General features: G+C 43.5%; 1 protein-coding gene across 5 annotated transcripts in view; it reads right to left on the bottom strand.

Annotated features, from left to right (window-relative positions):
• Positions 1-12,890, bottom strand: part of TMEM241 (transmembrane protein 241) — a 49,728-nt gene that overhangs the window by 10,676 nt on the left and 26,162 nt on the right. For 4 of the 5 annotated variants that reach the window (XM_072034791.1, XM_013095109.4, XM_072034790.1 and 1 more), the window contains exon 13: positions 10,988-11,081. In XM_072034791.1, the coding sequence (XP_071890892.1) occupies positions 10,988-11,081 (94 nt within the window). Of the gene's footprint in view, positions 1-5,921; positions 6,048-10,987; positions 11,082-12,890 lie in introns of those variants that run through there. The other variant, XM_027451951.3, reaches the window with a different exon arrangement.

Genomic DNA, 12,890 nt, shown 5'->3' on the forward strand with positions numbered 1-12,890 from the left:
GCCTCCAAATCACTTCTAGACATCCCCCTCTGCCATCACTTCAGGGGTATGTGGCACCTGTCCTGCTGCTCTCAGCCACACAAACCCATACGTACTGCATATAGCATAGAAACATACCAACCTGCATCACTGATGAGATATGACCAGACAATTACAGGTACATCCAAACTCGTTTTGAATGCCTAAAAGGTGTGAAAGGTATCCCGAGACTTAATAAAAACATCTCTGTAGAATATTAGATTTGGTTGATGATTGTGGTAGCTGTTTCTTTTTGGACATCGAGTAGCTACCCCAGCCTATCTTCGTCATTCAAACACAAACATCAGATTTCTGTCCCTATGAAGAGAAATCAAAACCAAGAAGCACGTGCCTTCTGCTACTGGATGCAATGACACAAATTTACTATTTCCCCTTCCTGTGACTAATAAGGTAGCTGGTGACATGCCATCAGCTTCCAGCCTATGAAGTGTAGAATGGTTGTGGCACAGCACTCCATTTTTACTTAAATATTTCTCCTAAATGTGACTGCTGCAAACGTAATCCAGATACTGATCTCTCTCTCAGTATTCACCTGTATCGAAGAGAAAAAGGGGAAATGATGCACAATTCAGCCACGTTCTTCCTGAAGCACACCTCGCTGATAGGAAATCGCTATCAATCACGACTCAAACAGGTGGGTGTCTGTGACCCAGACTAATAGCATATTTTGCTAGGTTCTGCATGAGAGGCACAATCCAGGCAGCAGCCGAAGCCTTCTCAAAGAAGGACAATGAAGGTCATTTGATAAGGGATAAGAAAAGGCCTAATTAGACCAAATACCTGATTGTCTTTGACTTTGATGAGAAGCACTTTGTCCATTCTTGCTGTTACAAGATTGACTGCTGATGCATGTATAGATGCAATAGATTAAATATATTTGTATTTCTAGGTGATATTAAGTCCCAACCCCTCCTGCTTCCTGTAAAAGCTTCATGCATTGAAATGCTGAACTGTACTTGTCCTCTCTTATTTCAGCCTGTTTTCAGCAAGTCTCTTTTCCTTACCTTCTGTCCCACTACTGCAATGGCCTTAAACTGCTCCTGCCACTTCATCTCTCCCTTGAAACCTCTGAGCTCAGAAGCTGGCAGGACAAGGTTTCATAATCATCTTGTTCTTATTATATGAATTATTAAATATTTGTGTAATGGAGCAAGCATTTATCAACAGCAACGACAGCAGCAGGGAAGTGTTCTACCTATTAAGATCCCAAACACCAGCTGGAGTGAGCCAGCGAACGAAGGGTTTGTTTCATCAAGCACTGGTTGATGTCAGAGGCATCAGGAAGATTTATAATCCTTCCCTAATGCAGCAAGTCTGCAACTGATGTGCACATCAGAGGAAAGGACGGATCTGCACATCGACCTTAGCTTATAGAAGACTTACACCCCTTGGCACACAGTTTATTTCACTTATTATTTCACTTCTGTACTGCAAAGATTTGCAAACAATGTTCTCTTATGCTGAAAAAACACCAGGGACCACGCCACTGAAACCATCTGAGCATATCTGAACCTGTAAAAAAAACAAATTGTGTTTGTTTTTTTTTTTTCCTTGAATTGTATTGGTTAGTAATATGGCACAACTTGCTGAAGAAGTATTTCTGTTGCCTGATTTGAGAAGTATTGCTTTTCATTTCTGGGGAATGGCCAGCTCCTTCAACGCTCTGCCACTGTAAAATACTGCAATAAAATGCACTTCATCTTACATTAAGCTCAGCAATAGCCTTTTGGCTTTCCAAGTTCCTCTTTACCTCATCTAACCCTTACGAGATTACGAAATAGAGGTTAGTATAAAGAGATGGAGAAGGCCAATAACCCAGGCAAGAAGACCCTCTTTTTCATTGTCACACTAAAGAAGCAAATCTAACAGGCAAGCTGACAGTTTGCTATCTATATCTGGCACAAAAGGAGTTGGCTGCTCGTGAAGAACCGAGCTCAGCATCTGCCTGTGTCTGTCTTCCTCCCAAACGCTGGGATCTAGCGGATGGGCCAGCAGCCAGACCTGGCAGGATCTTTTACCATAACAGCCCACCTTGCAGTATCAGGATCTTGGAGGGAAGGTGGGAGACGAGGCAATTCCTGAGCCATGACCTCCTGCAGCAGTGGCTCAGCCGGCATCCAGAAGGAAAAAAAAAAAGTTGGTTTTAGTGATTAAGTTTCTTAGCAGCTTGGATCCACGAAAAAGAGGAAAATTAACCTGAGCTTCTTGGAGAAAACAGAGCCAAAGATAAATTACAGGCTATATCAGCATGTTTCCAGGCATGCAAAGAACTGAATGCCTCCCCAAAAGTCAGGTGGGCACTCAGTCCACAACTGGTTTGAATGCCCCTGATGTCTCCTGACCCACTGTGCCAAGGCTGAGCAGATGCAGGGCACACGCTCGGGGACTGCTCTTGCCATTTTATATCATCTGAGGGGCTCGGGCTGAAAATTGCAACCCCGAAACCACTGCCAGTTCAACACCTGGGAGATTTTATGAATTTCGTGAAGCTTACCCGTGCCCCTGAGTGTTATTGCTGGAGGTGAACCCCACGCATGCTGCTTTGCTGCTGGATGGCTAGCACAAGGCTGCTGAAAGGCAGTCAAGGATACTGACAGTCAGTGAGGACATCTAATTTAAGGGGACTATTTTAGGTGTGAAAAGGGCACTATATTGCTTTTTCCATTCTTATATAATCCAAAGAAACACCTGAAGTGTTTATGATCCCTGTCAATATTATCAGACGTGAAACAATTTTCTGTCGTGACTAACTCAGAGCTCTGTAGGGATATCACTAGTATCAAAAATAGCATAGGAAACTTTTTAAATCTGTTAGCAAAAATAGCAAGTTTCCATCAACCTCTCTCCCCCACAACACGCACAGTTTTGGTATTTCTGTGCATGTATGAAGTCCACTTCCTATTGTATTTCCCATCTCACGGCTCCTTTGGGAAAACCTAATTTATAAGCAAACAATTCCCAGACTAGATAACTAAATCTTCCTGCTGACCCCTTTCTGTACAACCCAACAACAGTCACAGTCTCTGCCTTCCCATTTTCTGGTGTGTTTATGCTGTTTTAGCAGTGATGTAATGGAAAGAAATCAACATGCTGTTATTATTGTTATGCTAAGGATTGCAAAGAATTGGTATTCTTCACGGTTTTAATTTTCCATTCAAAAACAAAAGCCTTTCCAAGGCTTTCTAACCATTCGCTGTTACAAAAGGTCAAAATATTCCATCAGAAACCTTAAAAAAAAAAGCTAAAAAACTAAAAAAAAAATAAAAAATAGTTTTTAAATGTGCTCATAGCTAACCCATTTTGAGTAATGCCTTTTATGAACAATGTCACGAGGTTATGCACTTGGTTCTGTGGGTGTCAGCAGCATGTGAGTGTCCCACGTGTAAGAAGAGAGTGGCTGAAGTGCCTACAGTCTGTGGGCTCCCATTCACTTCGAACAGGGGAGGAAGCAGCAGCCAAGAGGACCTGTTGCCTCCTGCCCTCTTTGGAAAACCATTCATAGGAATGTACACAGAGAAAGCTGAACTCTGCCCTCTCCCTTTCCACACTAGCCATGGATAGGACAGGAACAGGTGGTGGTCATCTCTTGAGACCATCTGAAGCTTAGGTAATTTCCCTGAGCACCAGGTATTTCAGGATAGGATATAAAACAGGGGACATAAACCCTTCAGTCTGCCTCCCCCAGAGCCCTGTGGCTGTTTGCTGACTTTTGTCAGAAGTCACAACCTAATCCTTCAGAAAGCATGCAGAGAGGGACGGAGAGATGAACACACCTGAGATTTTGCAAGGATTGGGTCAGAGCTGGGGAAGGGAGGGAAGGAGATGGGCAGACCCATTCCAGATAGCAGCACTTTGCTACCATGAGAAGCTTCTGAAGAAAGCAACCTGGAGCGTGGCACCGAGTGCCTATCAGAGAGGTCAATGATCAGGCTCAAGGTTTGTGAGGCCCTCTGGAGACACCTCACTCATGAAGGGTTTTAAGAACCAGAAAGGCAGCCGGTGATCCCGATCCTGGAAGGAACCAGGAACCAGCAAGGGGAAGGAGGCTGTTTTCTGCTCCTCTTTGGAAGCCTACACTGAGATAGCTCTGAAACCTTCGACATCAGTGTGTTGTATAATGCATGGCTTTCCCATGTAAGTTTTTTATTTACATCAGTTCATTTCTGATGGAAACAATTTCTGAACCAGCCCTTATTCCTTTGTCTTCTCTTTGTCACACTTATGATTCATCTCCCAGCCTCGGCTCTCCATATACAAGTAACTCCAGGAAACTAAATAACAACACAGGATACCAGGAACCTATTATGCCAAGGAACCTGCATCCTCCGCAATTCAAACTTCCATTAGATTAGACAAAGTCTGCTTTTAAATTGTCATTTTCTACTATCAAATACATAGGGGAGTGTGTCAAGGGCTGGGGTGAAAAAAAAGCTTCAGAAAAACATACTCCCAGCTAGCAGTCCTGCAGCTATCTTTATGTGCAGGAGGACGACAATACCAAGTGTACACAACGCGCTTTAAATCGACGCTCGATACAGATAAAAGAAAACCAACTAATTCAGAGCATCTTTTTTGGGCTAAATCTATCAATTCATGTCACGTAACTTTACGTACTTACCCAGCCGTGCCCAAAAGCTGTGCAGCTGCCATTTTGTACTGAATACACACATGCAACCCTATGCAACACCTGTTAACATACGTATTAAAGCTTACCATTGCCTGGAGATGCAAAATCTCCAGTAAGTCTCAGCTGTTTTTACAGGACAGCTTCCTTAAATTGTATTAGTGCCCCAGGGAGCCTGTGCCACTGCGCTTAGCGGTCACGGAGCACGCAGAGGAGTTGTTATGGAGACTGATTTCTTCCCAACAATTACATGGTGTAATTAGTGCTGGATGCTACGACGTAACTATCAAGCTGTATCCATGGGAACTACCTGAAAACCTACACTTACAGGTTTCCACAACTGGGGTGCTTTACAGACCTTTACAATGCAGTTAAGAGCACGCTGATTACCTTACCTGCTCATCAGGCTCAGCTGAGAAACACCCTTTCTCTGCCGAGGTATTTTACAGTCCCCATGGTGACTGACAAACACATGTGACAAGAATAAAGTTATGTATTTCATACAGTGAAGGCTGAGCACAAATTAATAGGATTTTTTACCATCCTTAATCATGTTTATGCATGCGTGCGTACGTCCACATGCATAAAAGTACATGTGGCATGTAGGTGGAAGAAGCTCACTTCTACATTTATAAAACAACTTCTCAGCATACACAGAAGAATTGGGGTCATGGAAACTCCCTCTCTCAGATAGAGATGTTTGCCTGCATACAGCAGCACACGAAGAAGAGACTACTTCAATCTGCAACAGAACTAAATGGGCACGTTCAGACAAACATATTCTGGTTCTGGTTATGATATACATATAAAACTCTTGAACACAATATTTTATCCAGAATCCTCTCCCATCAGGGCAGAGATGCACAAGGAGAGCCATTTGCTTCACATCGGGTGCCAATGGCAAGACTCTCTTGCAGTGGCACCTTTCTCTGCAAGGAAATATCCCTCAGCAGAAGCGAGGAGCCGACATTCTCAACTAGAGTATTTTATAGCACCTGCATGCTAAGCAGCAGTGCAAGGGAGGAATTAAGAGAAATACAAATAGGAGAAAATGCTGTAAGAAAGGATTTAGGACTATAACAATAATGAAAAAGTTGAATTTGTTTTATTTCTCTTGGTTGGTTTGCCCCTGTAGTTAAAGTAGGTAAAATTCCCATGTCATTTGCTATCTGTGGAGAGGAGCAGTGAGCACAGCCAGGCTAAGAGACGCAGAAGATTCACAATTGTGGCCTCTCCATTTTATGAGAAGCAGGAAAAAATAGATTTTCTGCTTTAATAAAAAAAGCATCAGTACTTTCCAATCTCTAGGAGTGTTATCCATTTTTTTTTCACTGATATGAAGATGGATCTACTCTATCCTTTCTCTTCAGGACACCACAGGGACCTAGGAAGCAGATAGACAGGCACAAAATGTAAAATCAAAGACCACAGGAGACGTTCTGAAGAGCTGTTAGGTATTTTGGGGGAGAACTAAAATGCTGGTTTGTAAGTACAGCGGGCTACAGTTAGTTACATCAGAGCCATGGCTAAGTTATTCTTTCAGATGCTTCTCCAAAAGTACTTTTGCAATGTCTGGCAGCCAGCACTAAACACAGAGTGACCTGGGGCAACCACTTCTAAAGTTAACAAACAAGGAACCAAAGCAGCTGTCAGGAGATGCTTTTATGGAGCAGGGAGCCTCCAACACTATTCAGATAGGCTGGAGATTACATAATTGGGCATAGGATGGGCATAAAGAAAAGAATTGCATACTCCTGGTCTGATTAAACAAAGTTTTCTCCCAGCTAACGTGTAAAACCAGGGTAAAATTCAGAGCAACTTGACTTCAGTCATTTTGTCAGAGGAGGGAGGAAGGAAGAAATCAAAATGCACCATGCACTGACCCTCCCCTTCTACTCTTCCTCCTTATAAAATGTGTCTCAGTAGATTCCTGTTGGAAATAAGCTGAATTCACTACTTCAAGCTTCACTGGGATAACACTAAATACAAAATGGGAGCATAAATTCACAACTAACCAGTATCTCACTCTAGCAAAGTGCTGAAACACCGCTGCTCCTTCCTATTCCTGATTCAAGTTTTTCTGCTGCCTGCTTTTTGGAGTCCCTAGCAGGTTTCATCACCAGATATAGATTGGCAGCCTGAACATAAACAAACTCACTGACAGCACTGTTAGAGCTCATTAGCGTTCTCACCAGCTGCTTCTGTCTGTATATATGAGCATCTCCAGTTTTTCTTTCCAGTACATGACCCGTGATACCAGCACAGCTTTCAAATTAAACCAAGAAAACTTAGTGGAACTTCAAATCCTTGCCCTTCTGGGGATTAAATCTGTGCAAAGCTATGACAAAGCATTCCATAGTTCTTGGGCTTCTTGAAAGTTTTTTTTGTTTGTTTGTTTTTCAGATCACTTTAGCGATTTTCTTGGCATTCCTTGGAAATCTATACAGATATGACTAATGCACGGGCTATTTGCTTTCACAGCAGAAGCACGGCGTGTTTGTCACTGCAGATATCACGCAGGGCCATACACACAGATGAAGCCTGTGCTTTGTCTGTCCATGCACAGAGCAATGCTTTGACAAGAAAGCTGTCAAAAATCATTACAGGGAAGAATTCAAAAACCTCATCCAACGATTAAGTTGCCAGAGCCAAGGCAAGGATCGTAAAAACAAGTTACGACCCAGCTCCAGCTTTTAAGTGAATGAAAAATTAGAGGGCAGGGAGGCCAAATATGTGGGCTTCACAAGGAATGTCTCCTCAAATCTTTAAAGGAGCCCAACCAACTCTCATGGCTAGTTCATTGGTGTATGGGCACTTAACGAGACCTGAAGTGGTGGCAGCAATCTCAGCCCCAGCTCATCAGTCACACAGGTACAAAGCACCCAAATGGAAAACACATTTTCTGATCCTCGGCACCTCCCTCGAGGCCTGTGCTGCTTGCTGTCTGAGGGCTTCAGCATTCTCCTTTCTTGGCTCATTTGCAGGATAAACATACTCTGGCCTCCAAAGCTGCTCCTTTCCAACTGCTGGTGAAAACTCCAGTCAGACCGAGAGATTAAGAGGATGATCTAGGGCACTACTCAATACAAGAAAAATGCTCATGTGGGAACGCAAAGCCACTGTTGTTACCCGGAGTGTTTTTTTTTGTTTTTTTTTTTTTTTCCACTGGATCTCATTTCATTCTGCAAGTCCAGATTCAAATAGTTTCTATCTTTAATCTTTATCCACATTAACTTCCTCCTCCTCCCCCCCCCAAGGGCGTCACACACTTGGGTTTAAGCACATTTTTACAGGGCTAGTTAAACACTGCTTTTCTGCACCTTTCCTCCATTCACAACTTATGATATGATTGAGACAGCTCCTTGGATCTCGGCAGTGCTGGGTTGGATCAGCGTGCAGTTATGACACTTCCAAACACCTGCAGGAAGCAGCAGCAGCGATCAGGTAGATAGGATTCTCCCTAACCACTCCACGTGTAACTCTGTGCTTTGTTAATTACCAAACAGCTGATGAGGATCTTGCAGGAGCTGGTAGATCAGCCCCTGCCTTTGCGGGTAGCTTCAGCTTGTTGCTTTCTGCTCATCTGGGGCTGTCTTTGCAGTCCCTTTTGGTCCTGTTCTAAAACTGACACAAAGTATTTCTGATTTTTTTAAGTATTCACTGCCTTCTACTCCAGAATCAGTTGCAGTTCAGCACGGAGAGCAGCAGCTCCTCCGCGTCCTGAATTCTGCCTCAGACTGAGCCCAAAAAAATCTCATAGTGAGCTTTAACATTCTTGTCATGAGCTTTAAACACTACTGAAAGACATTTAGGAAATTGCTACTTTGGGGAAAATTAGCTACAGACAGATCTGGTGTCCTGATTGCTTGTTTCCCTCTTTGAATTCAAGAGGGGGCATATAATTTGAGCACTGGGTTAGAAGTTACAGGAGGAAAAGGACTGATTTGCTCTGTTACAAAAGCCTTCTGAAGCAAGATGAGTAATTAAACCACACACATGCACACAGACCCCTTAAAACTAACGAATATATTAAATTATCAGTGATACAAGCTAAAATCTTTAGTTGCTACAAAAGCACGGAATTTCATTGACAACAGCGCCTAGAAAAACCTTCGTCTAATTTCTATCTAGAGCTGGCCAAACCCCCACAAATCTAGAAGTCCTTGAACTTTGGGAAAGCTTTGATCCACTCCAGACCTTGTGGCTCTGATTCGCTTCAGCTGGGAAGCACCCAAATCTGCTTAAAATATATTTCACAACACATCCTTGCCTGAATTTTTTGGGGATAGGTCATAAATACCACATGCAGAACCATTCCTCATTATTCACAATACCTACGAGCAGAGCCAGCTATTCCCATCTCCAGCCCAGAGCATTAGAGAACAAAAATGCAAGAGCAAGCTTGAGATCAGCTGACTTGCTACCAAGGAGCTAGAAGAAAGTTAAAGCACTAAAATCTGCAGCCAGAACGCTTGGGAGAAATTCAGACGGGTGAGAAACTCCATACGACTTGTACAGCATGAAACAGTTTGCGAAGCAAAAATGAGCCACAGCACTGCCTTCTTGTTATCACCAGAAGAAAAAATAATAATAATTTAACTACAGCTTCTAAACAGGCATGTTGTGCAAGGATACTTTGTTGTTGTTGAAGGTAACAGCTTTACTGTTGCCTTATTTTGACTTATGTTCATTATCCTCAGCCTCTTCCCAGAGGGCATGTGCTCCAAGCCCCCTGACTATCCTGGTGATCCTCTGCTGAGCCCGCTACAGTTTATCAATGTCTCCCTTGTATTGAGGGTCCCAAAACAAGATTCTAGGCCAGACAGAGTAGATCGATGGGCTGAGCTCAATTACACGACGTTCAGGGCAGGAGAGCAACAAAACTGGTGAAGGGACTACAAAATATGACTTCTGAGGAACAGCTGAGAGAATTGGGATTGTTTAGCTTAGAGAAGGCTGATGGGAGACCTCACCACTCTCTGCAAGATTTGATATTAGGACGATTGATTTTAGATTTGATATTAGGACGAATTTCTTCATGGCAAGGGTGGTCAAGCATTGGAACAGGCAGCCCAGGGAAGTGGTGGGATCCCCATCCCTGGAGGTATTTAGGAGACATGGGGACATGACACTAAGGGACATTTTTTAGTGATGGGACTCCGACCATCAGGCTGATGGTCAGACTTGATGATCTTGGGAGGTTTTTTTCCAACCTAAACGATTCTCTGATTCCCCATTCCAGATGTGGTCTAACAAGCGGTGAGGAGAGGGCGATGAGTGTTTCCACTGTTTTACTGCCTATGCTACTTTTAATACAACTCAGGATACTTTTGGTCTTCTTTCCTGCCAGGGCACACTGCTGACTCATGATCAGCTTCCTGTCTACCAAAATCCCTCGATCCTTTCTCACGGAGCTACTTCCCAGTCAGCCAATCCCAACCTGTAATATTGCCAGGGACTCTTTCTTCCTACGTGCAGGACTTCACATTTGTTCTTGCTACATTTTTTTAAGACTCTTGTCATCCCATTTCTCCAGTCTGCCTAGGTCCAGAGTGTAACCACGTCCTTCAGTGTTATTGACTGGTCATAAAACCATACAATATCCTGAGTTGGAAGGGACTCAACAGGATTGTCAAGTCCAATTCCCAGCTCCACACAGGACAACCCAAAAATCAGACCGTATGTCTGAGAACATTGTCCAAACACTTCCTGAATTCCAGCAGGCTCGGTGCTGTGACCACTTCCTTGGGGGAATCTGTTCAGTGCCCAACCACCCTCTCAGTGCAGAACTTTTTCCTAACACCATCTAATTGTGTGCCCATCCAGGCTAATTTGGATATAGGAACATTACGGCAGATACTGTCAAAAGCCTTGCTAATATCAATGCAAATGACATCTGCCCTGTGATGATGGCATTGGGAGGGCTGGTATTGATCTTCACAAAACAAGTTTTATCGTTTTATCTCTCGATTCTGGGAAGACATGCTGGGAACAATGTCTGGTGCACACGCTCTCAGGAAGCACATTTTCCTCTAGGACAGCTTTGGTAGGTATTGATTTGTACTACCTGAAATCAGCAGGCCAAATCCTCAGCTGCAGTAATCAGCACAGCTCCACTGAACTCAGTCTGCACACAGCATTTTGCCTTAGCTAACGATCCTGATTTACCATATTTGTTACCTAAACTCTTCGAGCAGGTTGCATGGCCAGGCTCTGCGAGTGTCAAACGGGAATAGCAAGGGAAACCACGGAGATGCAGGACTTGCTTTGTCCTCCTGTGAGATGCATGGACCTGCTGTGCTCCTGGGATGGTCTTTCTCTTACCTTTGCAAGGAAACTCCACGCTGCATATTGCCCTGAGGTTGTGCTGCTTCTTAGCTTCACTGTGTGCAACATCAGAAGGAATCCCAACAGCCCGCTGCAAAGGATGGGGAAAACTTTATTAATTAAGTCTCTTAATTTCAGCTAAGCAGAATCTTACAAGCATCTCAATTCTACCACAGGACTGAACAGGCACCCTTCAAGCAGCGTTAATCTTATTTGGAGAAAGCAAGCTGGTTGACAAGAGCTTACATTATATCCAGCAAATCTGGGGTTTTGTTCAGTCAGTGACTAGAGTCTGAGTAAAGCAAGTCTGAGGGTCTTATGGTTGGTCTCTAATGCACTTGCATAATCAGAAAAGTAGAGATTATTGGAAACATGAGGTCAAATATTTAACTTGAGGCATTGAAACAGCTCTGAATAAAGGCAATGCTAATTTCAACAGAAGCCACACTTCTGGCAGCTAACTCACTCCAACCTCCACACAGAGGCTGAACTGAAAAATAACCATTGGAAACTTTCTGCCTGGAGTTTTCAAGTTGTTTAAGCTTCATGAGGCCTAAATTCCAATCAAAAAGTCCAAATACATCTCTACCAGGTAACAGACAGACAGACGACTCAATAGCATCAGGAACAGAACACTCCAAAGCTCTGTGCTGAAAATTAAGTGAATTTTGATTCTCAAGCCATAGAGGACAATAGCCCATCCCATAGCCAAAGCTACTCTTGAAGGAACTGTTCCCCATCTCACTGTACCTCATAAAGCTGACAAGCTCTGGCTCTGGATTTTTTTTTTCTACTTGCAACATACTTAAAATCCACTGGCTGTGAACAGTGGAACAATACAAGCCAGCAAGCAGGGAATGGAAAAAGACTTCAAAATACACGTGGCACAAATCACTAGGTTATGAGGCACAGGACATTATGAAGTGCTGTGGGTAACTGCATGGGAAAAGAGATAGGATCCACAGGGCACACACGTGGCGAGGCAAAAAGTGCCTTGTTCCTTGGCTGGTGTGCTGTTCCTGGCAGCTGATGGCCCCTCTGCAGTAGCAGAACGGGTAGAAGATCGTGGCTCCCCAGGTTAGAAGTCCCATGCTGGGCTCCAACACCTGAGTCAAGTGCTGTTCCCTGCTCAGGGCATGTGGGAAATCATTTCTCAGCCACACATTAGCACAGGTGGTTTTGATACACCAAGCAGTAGGGTAAGATAACAGCTGAGGAGTACGAGGTGCTACAATTTCTTACACTTTGGCATAACACAAGACCCCAAAGGACTACCTGCTGTGCCTGTAGCCAAGAAAGCAGATGATGCTTTAGTGATAAAAGAACCAAACTCAGCTGCCCATTGCAGAGGATGAAGAACTGAGCAGGAGAGCATCCCACCCTGAGAAATTGGTGAGTTCAGTGAAGCAGCACTGCCCAAACTTCTGGAAGTTCAGTAGCTGGCTAAAGTGTGTTGCGTACCTTCTGCCCTGCTGAAAAGTGCTTTGAGTCGAAAGTGATTTGAAGGCATTTCATCTAATTCAGGCATAAAAAGTGAAACAGATAATTATCATACCTGAAATACTGATGTCACAATTAGACACCAGTTTATTTCATTAAATAAATCAAGCACTTTGTGCCTAACTTCTAATGCTTCAGACATTCTGCACAGGTGGTGCATTTAGCCCCACCAGTCACCCTTTAAATTGTGCGGGTTTTCCATCAAGTCCTTTCCATCTACAAGACACCAGATGACAAGATGTGGGTAAGCAACTTGTTTCTCCATCTATTCCTTTCCAATTATTTTAGAAAAGTGTAGTGTACAGTGCTATCTAGTATGTGTGCTGAAGCTGGGGCAATGGAAACAGAAGCAGGAGGCTACAACAGGGGTAAAATTATACTGAAGTAAAAGAGAAGTATG

The sequence above is a fragment of the Anas platyrhynchos genome, chromosome 2 (assembly GCF_047663525.1).
Source record: "Anas platyrhynchos isolate ZD024472 breed Pekin duck chromosome 2, IASCAAS_PekinDuck_T2T, whole genome shotgun sequence".
NCBI lineage: Eukaryota > Metazoa > Chordata > Aves > Anseriformes > Anatidae > Anas > Anas platyrhynchos.